This window comes from Papilio xuthus, unplaced genomic scaffold (genome assembly GCF_000836235.2).
Source record: "Papilio xuthus unplaced genomic scaffold, Pxut_1.1 DF827679.1, whole genome shotgun sequence".
Taxonomy (NCBI): Eukaryota; Metazoa; Arthropoda; class Insecta; order Lepidoptera; family Papilionidae; genus Papilio; species Papilio xuthus.
The window spans coordinates 2,955,408-2,981,000 of record NW_013530970.1 but is presented as its reverse complement, the minus strand read 5'-3'; the positions used below and the strand labels follow the sequence as shown (position 1 = coordinate 2,981,000).

The following is a 25,593-nucleotide window of genomic DNA, read 5'->3' as shown; positions in this document are numbered from 1 at the left end:
TTTTGTATAATAAAGAACATGATTAAACGGAAAAATTCATGCAAGCAGTCTTTTTGTGGCTTTATTCGCCATTAGCGTTAAATATGTATTTAGTTTTAAATCATCATCAATTTCTGTAAAATCTGATGCATTATATTTATATATACATTATAATTTCGCATAAAGGTTACAAAAGTTAATTATTAAAAAAAAACACTTGAAATACAATACGTTTTTATCTTATTGTGTTGGATAATAGTAACGAAGTTGGATCGGTTTACGAGCGGAAAAATTTACAAGTATCCATTTCCTCGGTCGAGCGTTGCCTTAACCGCACTATAATGCATTTTTTTTTCAACCTAGTCTGCAATTGAGGTCGGGACGCTTTCAACGAGAAAAATCACGCTTTTAAAATCATTCGCCCGTTTTAGAGAAACAACAATACATTATGACTGCAGTTCATGAAAAACTATTTCATTAACTCTATTATGATTCAAATACTCATAAAAGTTTAAATTTAAAAGATGGATTACTTTAATTTCAAATTATTAATTATAAAATGATTTTTAATTTCCAAATTGTTTCGAATTTTGTTTTGATTCTTTTATTCTATTCTACATTGTGTAAAATAAAGTTATGCAATGCGACAAACTTATCTGGACCGGTAAGAGATCTGCAAGATACCTACTGGCAACCAAAATAACATAAAAGAAAAAAACAACACAAGACAGCTTCAGTACGATAAGGATCTGTGAGTGTCAGCGCTCATTCGCACGGACGCTTTTTTAACGCCGCGTTAAAATTCAGCGTAAGCGGCTCTCGAGCTAGAACGCTTTAAAATTATTCTTGTTCCGTCCGTCCTGTGCTCAATGAACAAATGCATGAAAATGCATTTGTTCGTTTTGAACACTTTAAAAGCGCGATAAAAAAGCGCTCTTGCGATTGAGCTCTTACATCCACCGGGTCAGACAACTTTGTCGGTCTATCAGTGAGTTTCTAAGACCAAAATCTCCGTATAAAATATATTGTTATCTTTGTTTTGTCAAAGATGAAAGACAGAGATGACGATATGTTTTAAACGCACATATCAGTCTCAGAAATAATATATGCTATACAATCAGTATATTTTATACGGTTAATCACATTTTTTTATTATCTTTAAGAGCTTTATTGCATACATTGCCAGTCACACGTTACAAGAATTCATCAACCATTCTTTATATCCTTCAGTATTACGTCTATTGTTATTATTATTGCTAAAATTAGTTTACTATTAACTTGTATTAAGTTAAATATATTTAATACTTAAATGCAAAAAAGCCCTTAAACATGAAACATATCAAACAATATTTTATGAGTTTTCCAACCGTGAGTTTCTGAGACCAATATCTCAGTATAAAACAATTATCTGTGACAAAACTGAGACAACAATATTTTTTGAACGGAGATTTTGATATCAGAAATTAACGGTAAGACAAATATTGACAGTTGACAGCTGTAAAAGTTTTCTTAACACTTGAAAGATGTCAAAACTCGAAATTTCTATTTAATGCGATGATGTTGCTATATTTATAGGAATGACAAAGATGTTATCACATCTACTATCACAGAATATTTTATTTCGAGTAACACTTGAGAACTGCGCAGAATGGATGTTAAAAGAAAATATTATTCTAGATTAAATATCTTATAACATTTACCAAACAACAAACATTAAACCGAGCCCAGACTTTAAAATTTGCAGTTTGATAATGACACATTAAATCTTAAGAGCCATTTAATTATTTATTAAACAAAACACGCATTTGTATACAAAAAATACGCAAATACGCAGTTTTAAATATCTATAATACCTATTTTGTTTCGTGGCAGTATCACCTAAATATTTCATAATTTTAATAACATTCCTTTCACCTATCTTTTAACATTTTTATTTATTAATAACAGTAATTTAAATATCAGAGAAGAATTGAAGACATTCTTTATACAATATTATAGACTTTTAATATATTATGTATTTAAATATTGTTCAACGATGTTTCAACACGGGAAATCTTTTTCCTTATTTGGATCTCGAAAAAATAACATCTAGCAACAAACAACACAATATAAACTATTTCATACAACAACGGGTCTTGCCAATACAATTCACACAATTTACATAAATTAAACATTATAAGGTAATGGGAACGTTTTACATATTAATAATAATTAATCTATTCTAACAAATGACCACAGGCCCAAGACAGAAATTCAAGATAAACCTATACTCGGGTGTCGACTATCGAGACTCCAATCGTGCGGCTATCGGGACTGCACTAACATATGAATATCCACTAAACTGTGCGTTTATTGAATTTATTTACAGTCCTTAAACATATTCTCGTAACTGTCGAACGATTTGTAGAAAACCCGATTTACACGAATTACCTTCCAGCAGCAGCAGAACCATTTGATAACGTAAAATAATTTGAGACGTCGCACTTACTTAAACGATTTACGATTCGACGAGCACGCACTGGGGCCTCGGGAGGCCGCTGCGCCGGCATTATTTGCCTCCGAGTCCAAACTTCATGAAGATTAGTTCCTTGCCTTTGCTGAGGATGTCTCCGCCGGGGGCGGTCATCTCCGTGAACTTCTGCATGAGGTTCGGCTGCGAAGTGGGGGGCTGTGTAGTGGGGGGTTGGGGCTGGGGTGCGGGCACGACGGCGGGGCCGCCGCGGCGGGCGGGCGAGGGCTGGGGGGGCGGTGCGGCGGCCGGTGTGCCCGGCGACTGCACCGGCGGTGTGCTCGCGTTACCAGCGCTCGTGCGCGCGATCGTGCTCGCCGCCTGACCGCTCGCTGCGCCTCTCGCTCTCGCCTGCTGTTGCAAACCTTCCTACACCCCTGACTTTATGAGTTCCTGGTACTTGCTAGCATCAAATATCTCGATCTCTATACGTTGAATTGCACAACCACAGTAACTTTGTAGCTCAACTTCAATTAAATATAGTGAGTACTGCTTACTGTGGGAATAGTAACGGAAATTTTGAAAGCTAGTGATGCAATTAAGCACGATGAAATATATAGAAAACCTAAATTTATTGTTTTTATTTATATAATATTAACAATAGCAAGTATCATTCAAAAGCGCCTTTCCTTATCATTAATAAATTTCTAGACTATAAACATTGTTAGTGATGATAAATACAATTTCCTCACAATTCTATACGTATAGAAATCGAGATGGCTTTCTAAATGAGGTGGGTTAGAGGTATCAGAAAATGAAAAAGGTTCTAGAATCATCACTACTTTCTAGCAATATGAATGGACTTTGCCACTGTACGAATTGATCTAGATTATTCAAACACATTAGTTATCACTTAACGCTGGAAACCATAATGATTCAAACTAATTTATTCATTGATCAAATACTAAATTATCACAAATATTTTTCTTCTGTTATCTTTATTACTATAATGCGCTCATTTCCCTTCTTTTTAATTATAAACATTGTGCATTACATTTTGCTAACACAACTCACATTGTGCATAGCATTCGATCACAATTTCATGCATGCGTACAAACATTATGCATGCACATGCAAACCGCCAAACAAAGCGAGATAGAGAAGATAGTGGTAGCATTAGAAGGTATAAAATGGTGACATTAAAATAAAAATAATCACACTCACATTCTATATTAAAACAAAAAGAGGCTAAAGATCACAAGAAGGGCTAAGCACAAGTCCTGTTTGTAGTAACCCACGTGAAGGGGTTGTAACTATGGGCCCAAAGAGTCTGTACGAATGTAAACGAGTGATGGTATTTTGATGTGAGTAAAGCATACGCCAGTGTCTTATGTACTTGTATGTATGAAAATTTATCCTATAGGCATAACAACTAATGACGTGTAAACATGATCCAAAACAACTCATCCGTCACTTTGAAATCACAAAATACGGCTCTCGCAGTACAGGCCGCTGCAATGGTCACGCCGGAATAACAACGAAGGGAAAATGAAAAAAAATGAAGAAAAACAAACAGTGAAAAATAATTAAGAAATAAACTAAATGAAGTGAATGACAGTCGAACGAAAAACGAACTATAAGTACCCTTGCATATAGTATGTTTGAAAACGGTATTGTTGTGGGTCAATATAAACGGTATTTATTTTTTACCTGAGAATTCGCCTGTTCTGGATTACTGGCGGATGTGTTGTGGTCTAACTGAGAAGGGGGAAGAGGGCAGGCATCTAGCAAACAGACAATACACACAACATATATAGTGACCACAGACAACCGCTTGAATCTTGGACCACACGTCACGACCATCGTGCTCTGGCCTATGCTATGTTGCGTGTATTTCTTCAGACCCGCCTACCCCGTGTTTATTGACAGATACCATCTCAATAAATAAAGTAATACCACCGAATAAAATAAAAGAAAACAGGAAAGATAGTTTAAAACGTAGATTAAAAAATAAAATCAGCAAGATTAACTTTAATCATCCAAAATTGACACATGACCGTGTTCCTAGATTGAGAGTCTTTATATTTCTGACACATTCAAGTTTGAGCGATGTTGGTGACAGTGTAATCCAAGATAGTGTTTTTCAGCATAAGTGTACACCAAGAGTCTTTGTGCTCCGTGGATTGCAACCGGACTCGCTTTCGCCTCAAACAAATGTAGAAGAGATCCTAAAAGAGATTATGTGTTTGACTGTACACTGTTTTTTATAAATAAGTGATGATTTCGAAACTCGTAGCGCCGAGTCCCGTCGCAATCGCAAGACCGTGTACGAGAAAGATGACAGAGAGTACCAGAGCGGAAAGGCGAGCGTCTCGCAGTAAGTCACATAGCAAGTCCAAGGTGCAAACATGAAACACTCAAAGCTCTCAGTGATCCGGACCGAGACTGACTCGGTCGGACGTAAGTCGCATATCCAATTATTATATCTTTGACAACTAACAATTAGTTAACTATAACAGCGAATATCGAAAAGCCCTTTCAAGGATGTTAGATGTACCACCTATCATACGTTTTAAATTTATATCCAAAAATGTTGCTTATTAATTATACAACTCCTATTTTTTTTTGTTGCCAGTAATGTTTCAGTAGATTCAAATGACCCGGGGAGGCCAAGCATAAAGTGCTTCTTTGTGATCCTCACATTGATTTCACCGGAGGATTTCCGTGAGGTTCAATCACCTCGCAGTTGATAACTGGATACTGTCGCACTACTGTTTGTCTATTTGCTCAATTAATTTTAGCATTTTATCCATGTTCCCCTACCCTGTATTTGCAATTTCATCTAACATCCCTGCAGCATCATCGGCGCTACTCATTACATTACATCGAGAGCAAAGAGCCGAACCTGTCTTGCGGTGATGATTGCGGGGCGCGGGGGCGACGTTGTCGCGTGGCGGGGGCGGGGGCCCGCGGGCGCCGNNNCGGGGCCAGGCGCCCCGCCCCGCCCCCGCCCGGCGCCCGGAATCTGCGGCGTGGGACCCGGACCTACTGCTCGCCCAGCCATTCCGGTTACTCCTTGCGCTACACCTAGGCAACAGAACAAATGCCAATATGCAAAACGTTGTACTCAAAAACGTTGCAATACTTTGTAATTTTTATGTAAAAAAGTTAGTAGTAAAGAAAATTCTACAAAAGATCTAACCAATGAAAGAACTTTAAAAAAAAATTGTATTCCCAAAAGGGAATACTACGTTTTGAGACTAAGCAAAGTCATCCGGATAGAAACAACTTTACAAACCTTGACTGGAATGCCCCTGGGGGCCATACTGGTCGTTGGCCTCAGTGAGAAAGTTGCTAGGCACGAGGCCACGCATACCGTCGATCTCCGCCATATAGAACCCGTCGTCGTCCATCTCGCCGTACACATGGATTATTTGACCCGTCTGGAAGCTAAGCTCCGCCTAAAAATGACCATAAAATAGAATTCCATTTGCACCATTAATACCTTAGTTGGTCAATTTCTGCTTTATTAAGTAGTATGACAGAACATCCCGTTTTAAAGAGCAACAAAAGGACAAAGATTAGGAATAGATAAAAAATATGTTTAGGCGTCGGACATTAACATTCTTGAAACATTAAAAACTCACATCAGCATCGACATTTGGGCTTAGTTCCTGTGGATCGTAGTCGTACAAAGCGACCATGCGCCGGACGGGTTGGTTCGCGTAGGCGTCGGTCCAACGGTCGCGAGGCTTCGTCACCTGGCCCGTGGCCTCTTGTTCCGATACTTCCACCACCATATTGTGCGGAACATAGCCGCGGCGCCCCCGACACTCGCCCCAGTAGAAGCCATCGGCATCTTTGTCACCCCAAACCTGAGCACAAACTTATGTTTTACGATCCAAAGAAACTCGATATAGCAGCAGGTATTTGATCAATGATTTTAAGGTCAATTAAAAGTGCTGTATGTAAGGAACAGCAGTAAATTTTCAACACAATGTTAGATATGTTAGCTGATAATCTTTCCAATCACATTACAATCCAGAAGACGTCCAAATTTTAATTCTCTCAATTTATTTTAAAAGGATTTATGCAAACCTTGATTGTGTCTCCCTCGCTGAACGGTAGCTCCTCATCACAACTCTCAGGATTTGGACTCATAGTCGCCGGATCGTAATCAAACAAAGCGATGAAGTAGCGACTCCTCTTAGACTGTGGGTGGGTTTGCGCCTGGCGCGGCCCCGGCTGCGGCCCGCGGGGTCCCGTCGACGCCGCGCCACGCGGCCCGTACTGCATGCTGCTTTGCATGCCGCTCTGCATACTGCTTTGCATGCCGCTCTGCATGCCGCCCTGCATGCTGCTCTGCATGCCGGTCTGCATGCCGCTCTGCATGCCGCTCTGCATGCCGCCCTGCATGCCGCCCTGCATGCCGCTCTGCATGCCGCCCTGCATGCCGCTCTGCATGCCGCCCTGCATGCCGCCCTGCTGACCCACCTATTATAACAATACATATTTAAGTATATATCACTAGCATAAAAAATTTAAATAAGAAATACAAACAAATTAACAGTGAGGTAAAAGTAGGAAGATGCTAAAAAATACAGCATGAAGTAATATCTACCAATTAATTTATCTGCTAAGAATTTTCAAATATTGTTATATGGTATTAATGGTGTCAAATTAAGTGTGCTTTTGGATTAAAAGATCCCGTGGACTCAGAGGTCTAATTTTAGTCCTCTTTCCTACTCTTTTCTTATAAAGAAGGGATGGGAAGGGGAGACGGATTTGGTATAGGAAGGGGAAATATCCTCTTCTCTGTCGATAAGACAATGGTTATTTCGCTATTCTAGCGAATTCAAGTGGCCGCTTGATCGTTTACTACCTTTTGCAATAAAAACATACAGTAACATGAACCTGGTGGGGGTTAGGAGGGCGGCCCCTTTCGTGGTGGTTTCTCGGGGTCGGGTTCTGGTACTGCTGCTGCTGGCCGGGGTACTGGGCCGGCTGACTACTTGGGAACTGGCCGGCCGGTGGATAGGGGGGTTGCTGCGTGCCATGGTAAGCTGGTGTACTCGGGTACTGCTGACCCGAAGGCTGCTGCGACGCTTGACTCGGTTGGGACGGTTGCTGCTGACGTCCGTACGAACCAACACATTAATAAGGTTAGATTTTTCTATTACAAAGCCAACAGCAATATAACCAAGCTTGTAGCCAATAGTCATCGTCGTCGTAATGCGATCGGAAGCGTTAGAAAACTTTACCTTCGTCTGGAACATTTAATTTAGACATTCCTTTTACTCTATTCAAATCCCCATGCACAACGAAAGCTAGCGTGCAGCGTTTGTTCTTGAAATCACTTATTGTGAATGTATTACGCCTTGTTCCATATCAGGCTCCTAGCATTTGATTATGCAGAAAGAAACAATGTAACAAATTTAATCCAATTTATTCTTCAGACGTAGCATCAGTTTAAATAACCTTATAAAAAAGAGAGAACGAGTGTGTAAGAATTGTTGTTTCGAGTAAAGGAGTTGAAGCCAAGACAACATGCAGGAACAACAGACACGCTTGGCGCATGCTCGGGTGAAATGAATCTGTGTCGAGTAATCTGTAAGAATATTCTGACTTTTTCAATAATTCAATTTGCATCTTAGCTAAGGTAAAATATATTAAAACCTTACTGGTGTAAGGGTAGTGTACCGGTGTAATGTAAACAATTGAAGACGCAACAGTGACAAGTGAAAAGATGAATAACACAAACAACGGTAAAGTGGTAAAGTCGTGATTCGGAAACTCGGTATAAATCGAAAAAGACAGAGCGCAGTGAACAAGTGCCAGCACATGGAGAGCACATCGATGACAGTTAGAGAGATCGCAGACCTGCGGCCGACGGCGCGTCGTCTCATCCTCTTCGCAACTCAACTGCTCCGTGGCGCCCTCTTTAGTGATTTCGATGGCCGGTATCCCCGATTGCTGATAGTACCACACAGTCATTCAACATTTTTTTACACAAAACATTCTAACTAGACATAACGAAATGAAATTCATGGCGTTATCTAAGAGATGGTCGGTGAGGAAAATGTTATTGGCGATTGAAGTGACATACTCCAACGTGATTACCATAACAACACTAACCATCGAAGCGTGAAAAGATATTTTACGAAGCATTGTTTACATAAAAGTGATAGTGAGGCACAATAACATAAAACAATCACATTAGTTGAAGGCTAAGAAGAGCAAAGGAAGCTGAAATAAGGTGAAGAAAATTTAAGTCCACCTGTTTAAATGTTGGAGATAATATTCCTGTACAGAATTTATTTGTATTAAACAAATAAGATGATCTGTTTCCTTTACATACATGTAATGGTATAGTGTAGACAATGTGCGAATCAAATGAAAATGTATACCTATAACAGTATCAAGATTTCTTGGCTACACTGTAAAAATTTGTTCAATATTTGAGTTTAGTTTAATTAAATCCACACATGTTCTCCCAAACGTGACATCTAGCTATTCTAGTTTTATATCAAATACTTATATTTGTGTCGTATCAAGTTTAAAAACTAAACGTCATTATTTTCTATAACGACTTTTATTATTTTAAAACATCTAACACCTACATTGTCACTAAGCTCTTTATCATTTTCTACGTTTATATGAACGAAAAGCATACTCAAAATTAAATATCTTTTATATATTATTTAAATATCACTACATTAAATTTATGAGTGTATCATAACTAAAAAACGGGCACACTGTGTATACAGATTAAAAACTAAAACAAAATAAAAACTAATGACAGTAACTAAAACACTCTCAAACAACAAAAAAAAAGATAATACAAAAACAAAAAAGGTGTATTATAAATATAATAAAGTAATTTAAAACAAAACGAAGGTTAAAAACGTGTTAAAATTCCTTACCGAAGGGGTTATTTTGTCGAATATACTCTTTAGTAGACCTGTGCCGAATCCACCGGTTTGCTACGGAAAGGTGTATAACAGTTATGTGAGAGAGAGAGGTAAGGTAATTCGGAATGAATTAATATATGATGAGGGTTCTGTCTGTGTCACAAAGTACAAGCTCTTTATATGTTCTAGTATACAAAGGTAAGGTGTGGATTGTTCAGGTATGGGCCAACAGCACTAGAGACTACGGATCTAGTCGCAAGCGGTATGCATTTAAATTTGATCTCTCGGCCCTTTGTGCAGCTATACTGTGGCGGAGTGACCGTCGTGTACCGGACTGCAAAACTACCGGAGGAAAGGCCAGCGATAGAAGGACAGGAAATATTATAAAGAGTGCAGTTTGCAACACCGATTAAAAGCGTCGCACGCGATTTGATTAGTAAATATCAAAATTAATCACTAAATGTTAGTTTCTGATCCAGATTCTAGATCTTAGAATATATATCAAGTAATAAGTAACAACAAATCGCACACGATACTAGAAGAGAGCGAATGATATGCAGGTTTTTAACTTCAAAGGAATTTTTCAGATCAAAATCCGTATATTGCAAATTAAATTCAGAATTACTGATCTGGTTTCCGCGTCGATTTTATTAAAAAACGTGTTCGATTTTTAAAACTTTGAATTTCTTTTACAAAATACTGAAATTGATTATTAAGAAGTTAAAAAACTACGTATTTAAAATGATAGCTAAAGATCACACAGGATATAAATGAATAGTAAATAATAAGCGAATACTTTTTGGTATTTGAACAAAATGGCGGTACGATAAAAATGACGATTTACACAAATTTTACAACACTGATTTGCAATCTATAATACACACAAGTGCTGTGCCTCAACAACATTAACAGGTCAAAAATAATAGAAAATTATTATTGAAAGAAATAAATAAATAATGTCACAAATAAGCAAAATTTTATTGCAAAAATGCCAACATTTTTGTAGAATTTTAAAATGTAATTAGTCACGAATTTACATGAAATTTTTAAAATGTTTTAGTTATTCGTCTGCAGATCGACATAAATTGCAATGGTTTTTGTTCTTTCTTACCCCTTTCATATGAAATGCATTTAAAACTTCGAATGTTTGACAATTTCCGTAAATATTTTACAATTAAATTTTTATCAAATAAATTCTTAACTTTAATATCTTTTTATATTTTATTTGCAAAAACATGCTTCAATTTTTTATGTTGATCTGCAGTCGATAGTTCTTTGAGTTCCAATTATAATTTTTAATGAGAAGACAACAAATAGATAGCAAATGAATGTTTACCTGAGCTGCATGTTGGTCGTGACGATTCGCACTCGGAAATATTTCCTTATCGGATAAGTTTTCGTCGTGCTCTATGACTTGTTGCTGTTGCTGGTAGGGCTGCGGTCGCTGCTGGCCGCGGAATCCCGGCGTGGGCTGGTTCAGCATCGGCGCCCCGCGGGGCATCCGCGACGCCACACCGCGCAGTACGGCCGGTGGGATCGGCGTCGGAGCACTATCACTGGATTGGCTGTCGCGCGATTTTGTACGCACCTGAAAACAAAACACATATAAATAACCGAACTCCACATTAAAAAATCTAGATCTTGTGCAATTTCAGCGATGCGTTAGGTCCTCAGATTTTCTTTGTAATTAAGCGCAATTTTATCGAAACGTAGCGCTCGAAAAGCCTACTGAAGCTCCGTACGATACTCACAGTGACACACTTTGGATTGAGGCCAATGAGTTTGCCAATGTCGATGAGAGCGTGATCACCGGTCGGTGAATCAACATCGGTGACCTTCTTCCCATCGGCGTACACCGCGTATCCGGTGACGGGGCCGGAGGCCGGAGGGCGCAGTACGGGCTGCCAGGTCACAAGGAGCGTCCCGTCCTGGGGCCCCGCTTCCACCTGCGACACCGCACCAATCACCACCAACAATCCAGCCAAAATTACTAAGGCCAATCAGTTTAAACAATTCAAAAGTGTGACCGGTATTGGATATATCAAAAGATCACATCGGGGATGAATCGACGTCACAAAGGTGGGATAGGCAAAAAATTGTTAAGGTGAGCATCTCTATGAGCGGTTAAAAATTTGTCCTAGCGCTGGATTTATGGTTGCGATTGACGCGACTTGTTCGAGATTGTCGACCGTGCCGCGTGCTCGGAGGTTGTGGCATTACTTTAGGAATGGGGTTGCATGGTCCAGTGATAAAGTAAACGGATATACATAATTACTTATTATAACCATCACACACTTCGTGAGCGTTAGAAAGCTATCTTAAGTGCGTGCGCAATGAATGTAACTATCGATTGGGTTCAGGAAGCAGACATTAAATTTCTGAAAATCAAAGTATTTACATTGAGGGGATGACAAAAGTCATGTCGAATGATACGGATACACAAAAGTATAGTTTATTATATTAGCGAGCGGGGAATGTGATTAAAAAGTGTGAAAAGTTTGTTTAAAGCATGCTGAATCACCTCATGCTAGATCAATTAAGGAGATAAAAGTACCATGATCTCATTGGGAGGGTCCGGCAGGCCTTTTGGTAACGTTCGGAAGTCAGTGTACGCGCCGGGAGCTTCTTCTATTGGTATTCCTGGGGGGCCAGTTCTTAAGTGCTTCGCCCTCACAGTCACTCGATACTGAGTACTAGGCGAGAGGCCAGTGATCGTGTGACGATATATGCCCGGCTTTACTGTTCTGACCTGTAAATATATTCATTTTAGACTATTTTTAGATCATGTTTACTAACAGCATAATTGTTCGTTTCTTACTTCAACGTTATTGACGCAGACGACGTGTTGATGATTGGAGTTAGCTGGTAGCCAGGAGATGACGGCCTGTGAGCATGTGACGCCGCTGGCTCGGACGCAAGTCGGGCCCATATTGCCCGTGTCTCGACCTATTACCATGGTGCAAGCTGCGTCTCGCGACGTACGACGCGTAGCAGTCACCGAGCGTACGCTGATTCGATGTGGCTTCAAGAACAATGGAAATATTTTCAAATTAAATTCTCCGTCGAAGTCATTTTTTAGTGGCGCGATTTACAAATTCTCTAAACAACTGAACATTTGTAGCTCAGAAAGTGTTCACCACCAAAATATCAATTGATGCAGAAACAAACACAATCCAATTTATTTTTCAATCAATTTGCAACAAAGAAATCAAGAATAACATTTATAATGGCACTTACTCGGTTAGCATCTACGCCTTCGACCAAGGCGCGAGTGCGTTCGGACGCCTTAACGGTAGTTTTGAGGACGCCGTCGACGTACACGTGGTAACTTTCGATGTTAGCCTGCTGGACTCCCTCGGGCGCCGTCCAGCCGATGAGCACCGACTTGTTGAGCTGCCTCTCGAGCGTGAGCTGCCGCGGCGCGGGCACTAGCGACGAGAAAAACAGCTCGGCTGTTGAGGTCCGAGGGCAGATCGCAGGGAGTGCGGCCAGAGGCGAAGTGCGAAAACCAAGAAGCGTGCGCCGATGTCCGTTCGTTAGGAAAGGATGGATAGGACAGGACAAAGGATCAGCTATAAAACTATTTATCTATGTGTCTGCATATAGCTTCATTTAATCTTGATAATTGTGTAAGAACGTAATAAGAATAAAAACATGCAAATTTAAAGAAATTAGTAAATATCATATTATAGTTTCTAAGATTAGCGCGATAACGTTGATTAAGATCCAGCTACAATGTAAAAAATCTAGCGATGTTTAGTACTAATAAGATATTAATTTATCTAAGCATGAAACTAAATTTAGGAAAAACTAGGATATGTTTGAACTGTTGGATCAGTAAAGGATATTCACCGTTATCGTCGTCTTCGGGGCCTTCGCTGATGTCTGCCATTTCACTGAGGCGTGCCACGTCGCGGCTGAGGGACAGGTCGCTAATCGTAGTCGTAGTTGGCTCGTCTGAGTCTCGTAACGTTGATATCACCGCCTGGTATTTTGACTAATTATTGAAATAGAGCAATCTGGTTTTAAGCCAATATGATTCAAAATTAATGCTTCAATTGAAACCCCTATAAGCTAAATACTTTATAGGATTCTCAATATAAATCGATTCATAGATTTAATATACCTGATGAAATTCTAATAGATCGTCTCCGACCAGCCTTTGCACAAAGTTTGCGGGGACAAAGCCACGACGTCCATCAAGCATTTCAGCTTCAAGCACAGAAGCATTAGGGTCCGGGGGACCCCACACGATTAAGTAATCGCCAGCGTTAAGCGACAGTTCACCGTCAGCACTTTCGATACTAAAAAATTAACGTTCTATATATATTTTTTCTCTTCCATTATCATAATTTAACTTCTTCATATCGATTTTACTTTATGTACTTACTCGGGAGGGTCGTAAGAGAATCTTGCAATGTACACGCAGCAACGGCCTTTACCTGGAATGTCTAACATGTCAACTTGAGTCTCCACTGGCGCACCCCCATTCATAAAATGAGTATTGCGAACTGTAGAATAGTATGTTGGATAAAAATTGTATATTTCAAGCAAATTAATAAAAAGGTACACAAGTAATTTTTGTCATAATCTTACCATCAATATCCAGTCCAGTATTTGGCATCATTCTTGGTAATCCTCTTTGGTTTCGATCATGACTGAATCCAGAGTCTAAACCACCAAGTCTATCAGTTCCGAATTGGCTATCTAATCCTAAGTTCCACGTCGGTTGATGCGGTGTTACTGGAGTCGGTACCCTAACTATGTTCGAATTATTAGTCCCATATCTACCTAAACCAAGATCAATTTCGTCCAAGGGTTTCAACTTGATATTCATCGAGTTTCCAGGCAAGCCACCGGTTAGCAGTGGATTTGTGTAAGTACCAGCGCTAGTGCCATAAGCGCCGGTCCCGGTTAGACTAGTATTAAGAGCGCTGAGCTGAGTGCCGGTTGCTATATTTGATATATTTCCTATTCCTCCGGTAAGTGAAGATTGTAATCCCAATGTATGTGTGATCGCGCCGGGAAGTGACGTTGGAACGGTATTCAAGCCCGTCAGTCCTGACCCTGCCATCGTTCCTGTCAATGTTGGACCAGTGAGCGTACCACCTAAACTCATAGCAGAAACGTTACCAGTAATATTTTGAAGGTTACTCTGGAGACCAGCCAAAGTGCTAGATATTTGGCTGATACTGTTAACAAGGGGCGCGGTGACGGGATTGGTAAAGCTAACTTGATGTGTGTTTGACAAACCGTATGTATTAGTCGAGTACGAGGGTATAGGGTTAGAATAAGATGTAGGATTGTGTGCGCTCATGGAATATGCAACGGAATTGGAACTGGGTGCAGTGAACTGTCCGGTCGCGTGCAGAGAGGACAACGTGGGCATCGTATTGCTCTGACAAATGGCCACGTGGCCAGTCGTACTAGAGTACGAATGTGGCAACGGCGAAGGGGTCGGTGAATGAAACTCTCCAAGGGCTTGATTGGATCCGCTGGACTGCATACCTGAATCATATAAATTAAAAGATTATAAAATATAATTTCTTATGATCTCAAAATGTAATGTTTTTTTAGGTGAAAACAAGTTCGGTTACCGTGTGTAGTGGATCTTGTGTGGTCCAGCTCAGCAAGAATCCTGTTATCCTGCTCTATCTTGGCCATAATACGTTCTATCTCTGAGGCGGGCTGAGGGGCCGGCGCGGACCAGGTGGAGGAGGTGGCTCCTCGCGCACGCAGCGCTGATGACAGCTCCAGCTGCAGCTCCTCGCAACGAACCGTCTCCAACGCGGCCTACCAGTAACTTACATGTTGATATGTGAACCAAAAATGAACTGGGCTCTATAAGTGCTATATAATATACTACGGATAAACTACTTTGTCAGCTTGATGGAAAGTAAAATAAGATATCTCAAAATTCCTACGCATATTCATGTGATTGGATAGTGTTACTTATAATAAGAGATGGACAATGATAGATATAAATTTGTCCTTACCTTCTTTTCGAGCTCTCGTACACGGGACTGTAGCTGTTCTACGTTGTGCGCGTCGAGAGGCGAGCGCTGCGCATTCCGCAGCTGTGAGAGGGCGTCAGCGTGCGCGCGCTCAGCGTCTGCACGCGCGCGCTCCGCCTCGCGCAGCCGCCGCGACAGCGCGTCAGAATCCGCTACGCCCGATATACTACCGTAACCGCTCATCGTCTGTTCCAACACAACAGGTAACTATCAAACATTTTATAACGATTCATGATTTTTTTCACAATCAAATAAGAAACAAACGAAACCACTTTTAAATACACAAGAGACAGAATTCCCACACACTCGGGCTGATGTGTTAATGAATGCTGGAAAAAAATGCCGGACAATTCGATTATTAATACGTATCAAACTTGATATTATGTGCCGAAAATGAGAACCTAAATACACTAGACATTAGTTGCTGTACTTTTCTTGAAGTTGTTTACGTCGTAGCTGGAAGAAAACTCTATCGCCGGCTATTTGTTCCAATCCTTTGTCCCACAACAACTACAAATATCTTTATATGTTTGCATTGCAGCTCATTGTTTAAATATAGGACACTTCATAACCTATTTGTGCATACAGAATATGCCAGCAACATTTATATGCTTTGATTCCCGACTGGTATTTCACAAACCATAAGCAATAAAAAAAACAAAAGGCATAAAGTTTACATATTGTTTATATGCTAGGTCGTAGTGGAGTTGGAGTGTAATAAACATGAAGGTGTAATCTATGTATGAATAATTTATCGATTTTATGTCGATGTCGAGTCGTTCATGACTCGTCCTTCACGATATCGATTGACGTCATACGATAAAAGCTCATAGATACAGGATGGTTTGAAAAATTTATTCAAGATTTACGATAAGGTTACTTTTTAAAGCAAGTAATTCGAATTTTTATATGATAACTGTATTTTTAATAGAGTCAAAAAAAATCATATTATGATTGTTATTATAATAATTAGCAACTTATTTACATTAACATATTGAGGCCGTACAAGAATATCGCAGATACTTTTGTCTTTCGTCGCCAGTCTTCTGTCCATACATACAACGATACGGTTGACAAGAATATTCAAAATTTCAACTGTACTTTCTCCATCATCTTAAAAACAACTTTTCTTGCAGCGATGATTTTGACAAACAGGTAGCGAGCGACTGGCACCGGCAAAAAAAACAAAATGTCGGCGACGCGTGACTGTGCACGAACCTCTATGGCATTGTAAGTTAAGTCACTTAGAGAAAAAATCGACGGATACCGCAACTTTATAGCTATATTTACGAAGGGCTTAATAATCTTTTTATTGAAAAAATCTTGAAGCACATTTTCGGGGCACGTTTTAAACAAAAGAAAACTTTCTTCCAATGTATATTAGAAGTCATAAGTAGCCTGCGGAGGTGTATTTCAAACTGAAAGTTCATTGCAAAATCAAACGGTCACACAAACGAGAAGAAATTTCGTATCTACAAATAGAACTGTATATTATACAAGATATTTGTGACGTAGATAGACGTCTAGCCGAGTCCTTAGAGTGACGCCACACTGTCTGATGTTGTAATGTGTCTCTACACTAGATAGGGTTTTATTCAAATATAAAGTTACATTAGTAATATTACATATATCTCATACATTAAATAGTCAAAGCACGAAGTAGAAAGACTTTTACATAAGAATTGTGTAATCTAACCATATAAAGAAATCTATTTTATCTCTTTAATGAAGTAAATTTCTAAACGGAATTAAAGTACAGAAATATAAAAAATATTATATTAGGTAATAAAAATTCTTTTAAAATGCTTTAACCTGTTTCTAAAAAGAAAATAAAAATCTACACCACAATTATTCGTTTAATTCCTAAAAACTTACCCTCCATCACTGAATTTGTTGTTTTAGATTTTGGGCAAGCTTTCTATTATTTTCCACACTATTTAACAAACTAAAAGTGCTCATAAGTTTTTCGCGTTTTCTCTGTAAAAACTTCACCGTCTGCTTATAGCAAGCCACGTTCAACCCTCATCAAAATGTGCATAGATTACAATAACAAAAACCAGTCAAATATGTCACCAGCGCAGAAGCGAACGCGTTCATTTTAAACGGGAACAAAAAAGTACCAACTATATCCATACTATTTTACTCTCGCAGCACTTTCAGAAAACAAAAAGCGTATATAAAAAACAAAACTCTAACATTTCCCACTGTTGTATCATGCTCTTTTACTTTTAACCGTGCCGTTGCAAATGGCCCGCGCAAACGTCACTTCGCGTCCGCCATACTCGAGCCTTTATGCCGCCGACTAGTCTCGCAAGACTAAAAAGTGCGCCGACCTCATTTGAGCGACATCCTTCCCCCTTCCACTTTTTCTCCCGTGATTTCTTTACCCCCTAAACCCAGGGCGTAGTCAGCCGGTCTGAAATATTTGGCAAGATCGCCAGACGATGTACGCAATACGGCTTTCAGACGTAACGCCTCGAAATGAATTAAGTTTCGTTTGGTTATGACTTAATCAACGTACGTCAGTAATTTTTAAATAATACTAGATATAATAAAGTGCTAGTTATTTCTTGATATATTTTTAATGATTTCCAGACTTATATTTTTAATGTCTTTTTTTATAATACATTAAAAAGGATTTAGTGAAAAACAATAAAATGGTAAAGAAATAATGAGTAAAATGTTAAGCAATAGATAAGTACTAAAGAGACATTCAAGTTTCTTAATATCTAAGTTTGTGAACCGTCGCAACATTTGGCAGTTATTGCTACGAATTTTTCGTAGCTCTTTTTTAAAAGTATTTGAAACTTAAAGCTCCTTTGGCTTATCGAAAATGCAATGCACGATTCCAATTTTATTTTAAAAACAATTATTAAACTTAAATTATGTATTGTTCTCGAAATTTAATAATATGCTCCACATCTCGGACTATTGATTTATGAGATTCGTAGCAGCCGAAAACTCTTGTAGAGGCGCGTAGAGGTGGCTACGATAAAGCTGTAAAAATATAATTTTGTGTTTAAAATTTAACTGATTTCTACTATATTTTTTGCGAATACGCATTGCCGACTGATTAGTAATTTTTTTTAAGAGATGGTACGAAGATGGGAAATCGTAAAGGTCTGGTACAACTTAATACAAGCAAATAAAATTCACTAATTTGGAATCTTTTACTCTTTTACTAAATAATTTAAAAAATATGATAACTATTAGAATAGTGTAGCACTAACAGAACTTCATTTTAATAATCATAAGCAGTTACCGCATCCACTAAATATTTATCTAAGCGGCAAGTGGTTTGTTAAAACTTTCAAGAGACCACCTGACTCGAATAGAAATGTAAAATATACGAGAGTCCACTTAAAAAAAATAATTTGCATAAATTCACAAAAAAATCCCTCGTAATCTTTTTCATAATGACTCTATGGTACTTTCTACGCAAATTAATTTGAACCATTGACTAAAAAGGATATTTTAAAAAAGGATTTTACAAGACATTGTAGTCCTAAGCTTAAAAACTTAAACGGTGGTTGAATTACATTTTAACCTAAACATATGTTAACCCTTTTATCGCACGCTGTAATTAAACATTACGGGATATTACGATTATTGAAATATGATAATGAAATCTATATAAAAATACACTTTTATAGCCATTTCGATGTTCATAATATCAATCACTGGCGATTAAAGGGTTAGAACACGTGCTTAACAAAGCAGTGTCTAACTGTGTTAAGTAATATAGTGTATATTTAAGCCTCGTAATAAAATTTAAATACCAATATTCTTTTTAAAATAAGAGTTATTAAAAGTCAACGATTTAACGACACTTTCAATTGAATAATAAGTGATACCTCCATCAAATATATTCAATGTAGAATTTATGAATAAATCGACAGACAGAATGAACTGAAAAATCGTATAACTCAATAAAAACCAGGCAATCTCTTCCCTTCCTTCCACTTAACTACCACTTACGTCCGGTGTAAAACGACACGATTTCTTTAGATAACATTTATATTAAGTATTAACCATGACTGTTTTTATTTTTTTGAAATAAAGAAAGATTATTTACTATACAATTGTTGATACACTATAAATTATCATAAAGCCTCTTCCGATATTCCCAGTATAACAAAATTAAATGAAAGATGTAAAAAAAGACGTTGCAGATACTGTTATGGGCTGCTTAAGTAGCTCGATAGCACATCGACCTGATAAACTTGAGCCAGAGGCACGTGCCAAGAAGCGATGGGGCGGCGGGCGGCGTGTAAGCTTACTGTATGCCCAGATTAAATTAATGCCAATATCTATGTAATGCCAACATTTTATACGTATTACAGAGAAAATAAAGAATGTACGAGTATACCGCATAAGAAGACAAGATATAGGCGACACTTAATTTCGTGTACGTAACTTAACTTCTTAGAGAGTCGGTGGCTCTGGGGTCAAGCACTTGACTTCCAATCTGTAAATCCTGGGATCGAATCCCGCCATGTACCAATGTGTTTTTCGATTTACATATGTACATTTATCCGATGTTCTTACGGTGAAGGAAAACATTGTGTTGCAACCTGCACATATCTGAGAAGAAATTTAATGATATGTGTGAAGTCAACCAATCCGCACTGGGTCAGCTTGGTTGACTATGGCCTAGTCGCCCGTGACTTTAGGTAGGCTCCGAGCTCCTCAGTGGGGATGAATTTAACTTCTATTAATTTGCATTTAGCAGGAACTCGTCTAATATTTAACTGTTTTAGTCTTTATCCAAGGAACATTAATTGAAACATTGTACAGCTTAGTTCCAACCGAAAGATCTCAGAAGACCTGACCTTTAAACTTTTTTGCTGTGACATTAAACGCAAATTGTAGCATCAAACTAGTCGCAATGACAAGTCCGCTTGCGCATCACTTAGCCTTTGTACTCGTAGATGGCATTCCGTAAAATGAATAGAAATTTATTAAAACATGACATTTAAATGTAGCATTTTCTTTCAATGCTGTATGTTACGTATTTTAGTGTAAAATAATACGAGTAGAACTGCTTCATATACATAAGAATACAACACATTTTGAAAGCAATTAAATAAGTCTTTGGAAAAATTTACTATACTTTTGAATTTGGAATCAATAAGACAAATGATCCATTAAACTCATTAGTAAAGCTCTCATCAGGTTAGAAACCTTCAAACGATCATCGAAAAATATTTCCGTAGCAAATGCTTTAGGTAAGACGTTCAATTCTTTAGAGCGTCTAGACGGGACGTCGTTATTCCAATGACGAAGGTTTGAAATGAGAGGCCCGCGATTGCTCGCTCTTCATATTACAACTGAATCAATCAATCACTATTCTGACATCAAAAGGTATGATGTAAACGATGATGAACCGTATAGAACAGATTTTACTAATGCATTTCAAATTAATACTAATTTTAACAACATTTTGTCGTTCAAAATATCTTAACAATCAAAACAGACAAGAAAAATGGTACATATTAGTAATTTAATCATTAATTGCTAACATAGAAATTAAATTATCGCAGAAGTCTCTTAGACATTTGCCAACATAATAATAAAGCAGATGTCTTGGCTAGCTTTTATTAGACTAAGAAGTTAAGCTGAAAAAGGATATTTCGCTTTCCGATTTTTCCCTTTCCCTTCCCATCCTTTCCTAATGAAGGAAGGGTGGAGGACTAGATTTGTCCGCAATCACAATCCTCAGACAAAGCGCGGAAATACACCGACAAGACGCGTGGGCGAGCGGAACGGCACATTCTTGCTAGCTAATGCTGTTGTGGACTCTACCACTTAATGCTTATAAGAGGATGACGTAAAAAAAATAATTTAACGATATCATAAATTCTGATAACTTGTCTGAACTCGTACATTTTTATTAGTATTTGTTGCTGCAAAACTTTTACAGCGTATAAGCTTTATATTATACCGAGTTTATCATAAAATGTAGGGACTCAGTGCGGCTGCTTATTACTGCCCTTTTCTTTAAGAACAATTGCTTTATTCTGAGCATATTTTCTACGTTTAATTAACTCCTACTACTAACTTATCATCTAAGCTGTGTTTTCATTTAAAAGTTCTAGAAAAACTTTATGGTTTTGAAATATCGATTTAAATACAAAGTTAACCAAATGATTACCGCTGTTAAACTGTCATTAAAATAATATAACGGTAAACTATAATACATTTTTATTTAAGCTTCTTAAGTGCGTGGTTAACTATGGTCTAGTCACTCCTAATTTGGGTTAGCTCCGAGCCCCTCTGTGGAGATGTGTAGCTAAGCTTGCAATGCTACTTACAAATATACAGCTGAATAAACACAGGAATAATCTGTCATGGCCAAGCAATAAAAATTTGTAAGTTAAAACAACGCCAAAAAATTTTTTTTTTACATTTACTTCCTTAAAAAATGCACGCTGTGTACATTGTTTAACGGTGTTACGATTATAATCCTAATCAAATATCCCCATTGCGTTGGTAAATTCATACATAAGTTAAATACGCTTTATATGTGCGGGCCAGGATTTTATTTAAGAGCGCCAAACGCGCAGCTTTTTGGCAACGGCTCGCGTGCTCGCCTGCCTACCTACTAAATATTACAATAACTTGATATCCAAGCCAAGCCAAGTACAACGACCGAATTTGGAAACCTTCTTTCTGTTGTAATTTGGTCGGTATTGTTGAACAAATATTTTTGTCATAGAATATTTTTCGCCTGACTGAAGGGTTATGTTTTTGTACAGGAATGTATGCATATCGATTACTCTTTGTACTTTTTTATAAATAAATTAACCACTTTCGAAGAGTGTTTCCAGGACTGTCTAAAGTTTTCAATTGACTATTCAGTTATTTTGAATGAATAAAATGTTGACAATGTACTTACAAATAAGTCCGGTAACTATAAGTCACGTGTCATTTCCATTCAAACCGAATATAATTAACAGTAATAAAAAGTTGTAACGAGTAAATAACATTAATAAATAATACGGAGAGAGACAGACAGACAGAGACTCCACTTCGAAATACAATATAATAAAAGTCATTCATCATCAATCAAGAATAATTGAGTATAGTTAAATAGAGATTAATGCTTGCGTCCATTTTAAATACTTATTTAATAATATACATGTGTACAAGTACTTATAAAAGGTCGTGAGATAGTGAGAGCGCAGCCTTATTCCATTTTCTTCTTACCCGCAAAGAGAGCAACTAATTTTAACTGAAATATGCTTTGTATCAACCTTTAATTATGTTTGGTATACAAATATTATGTTATAATATAATTTATCAATCTGTAACTCAATAAAACACTACAACATTCGTATAACCTACATTACTTTAAGTGAAGGCAAAGTACAGCATAATAAAATCGATATCTACTCTACGTTGTTTAAAAATGAGCTATGCACGTTGTACATTAAAGCTGTGTTTTGGCTAAACCTTTGTAGAAATGCACGTTAATAGAGCCTGTGAAGGACCCTCCACGGATACAGTTGACAAGCGCGCGGCTCGGCCATTATCACACAGTTTCGATAAGGCCACCATTAGTGCATAGTTTTGTCATTCGTGAGGCCATAGAGACTGTTTGGCAAAGTCCTAGTCACGGCGATCGATAATGTCCAGGTTCGAGCGTCAACACGGGTCGCTGCCACTGCCGATGCATTGTTTTGTCTAGAGCATTAATTAGTTTTACGTAGCGTGAAGCGAGTGTGTACTCACGCTAGTGGCGATCCGTCGAGTGGGTCACATCGGCTGGCCGCACCGGCCCGTTCGGTTTCGAAGAAGCACCTTCCGGCCACTCGATCTCCAACTTGCGTAACATTTATATAACGCACATAGTAGTACGGGTACGGTCAGAGACGCGCACGGGCGCCGCGATCGGCCCGACCTGCCATGTTGGATACGGTGCGACCGAGGGCGGCGTCGCGTCGACGCGCGTCTTCACAGCGCCAGAGTTTCGGTTTGAACGAGCGTCGGTGTAGAATACGGCACGGCGGCAAACGACTAGCTCGAAAGGAAAATAAAAAAAGTGTATATGGCGGAGCGGTCGGGCGGTCGGGCGGCAGTTAGAGACCCATGCCGCTCGATAGGCGGGCGCATGCGTGAGCGAGGCGCGCGTCACGTCGCCCCGCGCCACCGCTCGCCCGCCACCAGCCGTCTCTCAATGGAGCAGTCACACTCGACGCACGCACCGTCACTCCACTTCTATGCCGGCCATACTTCGACTCTTTCTAATTAATGGCCCTTTCGAGTGGAATCTCTTGTATGCCAGAGTGGCATATATGTCATACGATTGATTGCTTAAGACAAAATTCCTCACTAATATATTTTATATCTCAAATATCTTTTAAAATTATCTCTAAGAAATGAAAACAATAAATGGGACCTGATTTTTACGAACAATATACGAAAGTCATCTATTAATTTCAGACTTCTGGCAAAATTTCAGTTTATGACAGATGCTAAGTATGTGCTGATAATAGTAATGTTTGTCGGTTCTTAATTCTTACCAAGTAAACCGCACGGACCTTTTAAAGCTATTTAAAAACTTACGGTCTCTCTGCCTGATGTTGATAATCTCTCAATGATTATATCATTCCTCGATTCTTCGTTACTTCTTAGATTTCTTTCAACTTCATTATCCCGTTTGCAGGAATTTTCACTTGTAGATTTTGTAATATCAGTTAAAATGTCTTCTATCGAATCATCAGTTTGTACATAAACAGTTTTAATTTTAACAATATCCGCTTTCCAATCACTAGGTATAGTTTCTTTATCAGAGACATCGTTGATTTTTTTACCATTAAAAAATGTGGGTAAAATTAAATCTAAAAATTCGGAGCAATTTCTGAACGGAATGCAATTGAAACATTTCATGATGTTAACTGTATCGTCGCCTGCAATGCTTTTATTTCTGAACGAAGTATTATCATATATTATATATCCATTCTCATTGATTAAACCATTCTCTATATAGATAATTTAAATATGTTTATACTTCATGACCGAACCGAAATTTGCACATTTATCACAAAATCTCGTATATTAAAGAAAAAACCTTAAAACATCTTACATGTTTATAACATTAGATAAATTTATTTTAATTCAAAATCTCACCTAATAATTATAAAAATGTAATGGCCGCCATATGCAATTCATATTCACTTGTTTACCTATACCGGTGTTGGATTCGATTGAGAATGTTTTGTACCTTTTGCTTATTTCACTCTGTAGTTATTATATTTCAAGTTGAACACTCTTTCATTACACTTTATAGAACAAAACCAGGTCCACTAATACTAGTCTTTTTTATTTAATCATATTTAATTAATAATGCTGATAAGATCTCTTTATCTAGATATTGAAGCTTCGGAAATAATTACTGTCATTCTTTTTTATTGAATGTGACTTTATTAATGATATTATTGCCAGCTACCGATTGTTCATTGTTTTCTTCAAATATTTCGAAGTTCCAAATTCAAATTTCTATAGCTTAAATAATAAAGTAAAACAAAAAAAATGATAAAACATTTTATTAAAATATTTACAATAATATTCAATACAAAACAATAATTTGGTAATTTACATTGATTGCGAATAATACAAAAATATAACTTTGCATAATATAAATTGCTATTGACAGTTTGAGGCAATATAAACAATAGTGACCAGTACCACAAATTAAAAAAAACTTCATAATGCACTTATATCCAAAAAAAAATATTAAAAAAATAAAAAAATACTAGTATATTTATGGTGAAAGTACGTCCCATACAATATGTACTACAATTTTGTCACAACCGTATTACCCTTATGTTGCCATGTTGTAATCGTGGATTTGAAATAAACGTACAAAACATCGCTATCTCATTTTTTTTTAGAAAGAAGGAGAGAGATCTTTTGCGTATGAATGTTTTGTGCATAGAAAACCCTCGAAAAATGAAAGATTAAGTATAATCTTAAACTTTGAAACTGAGTACTTTTTAGCCTATCATTCATAAGTAAATTTAAATCCCACTTTTAACAATTATTTACAAAATTAATCAAATATAAAAATAGGAGTATTGAATACTTTTGGGAAAATTCACAAAATATATATTTACTTAAAAGCTATACAACAAACATAACAATATAACCTCCTGTATATCTAGTCTTTCTCCAGTAAAGAAGAAAATGGGCGACATTAGACGTATATTTATAAAAAAATATTGCTGTACCCCGTTAT

General features: G+C 37.8%; 1 protein-coding gene across 1 annotated transcript; it reads right to left on the bottom strand.

The window, feature by feature from the left end:
* Positions 1 to 1,965: 1,965 nt before the first annotated feature.
* Rbp (RIMS binding protein) lies at positions 1,966 to 23,361 on the bottom strand. Its single transcript, XM_013311918.1, is given in 21 exon segments — positions 1,966 to 2,857; positions 4,139 to 4,212; positions 5,334 to 5,409; positions 5,412 to 5,515; positions 5,727 to 5,889; positions 6,076 to 6,303; positions 6,527 to 6,922; positions 7,343 to 7,555; positions 8,309 to 8,401; positions 10,676 to 10,927; positions 11,091 to 11,285; positions 11,894 to 12,088; positions 12,158 to 12,361; positions 12,577 to 12,791; positions 13,192 to 13,324; positions 13,466 to 13,643; positions 13,730 to 13,850; positions 13,936 to 14,847; positions 14,937 to 15,132; positions 15,336 to 15,539; positions 23,088 to 23,361. Coding segments are annotated over 20 exon segments (4,479 nt in total). The 5' UTR covers positions 15,537 to 15,539; positions 23,088 to 23,361; the 3' UTR covers positions 1,966 to 2,527.
* Between the last annotated feature and the right edge of the window lie 2,232 nt (positions 23,362 to 25,593).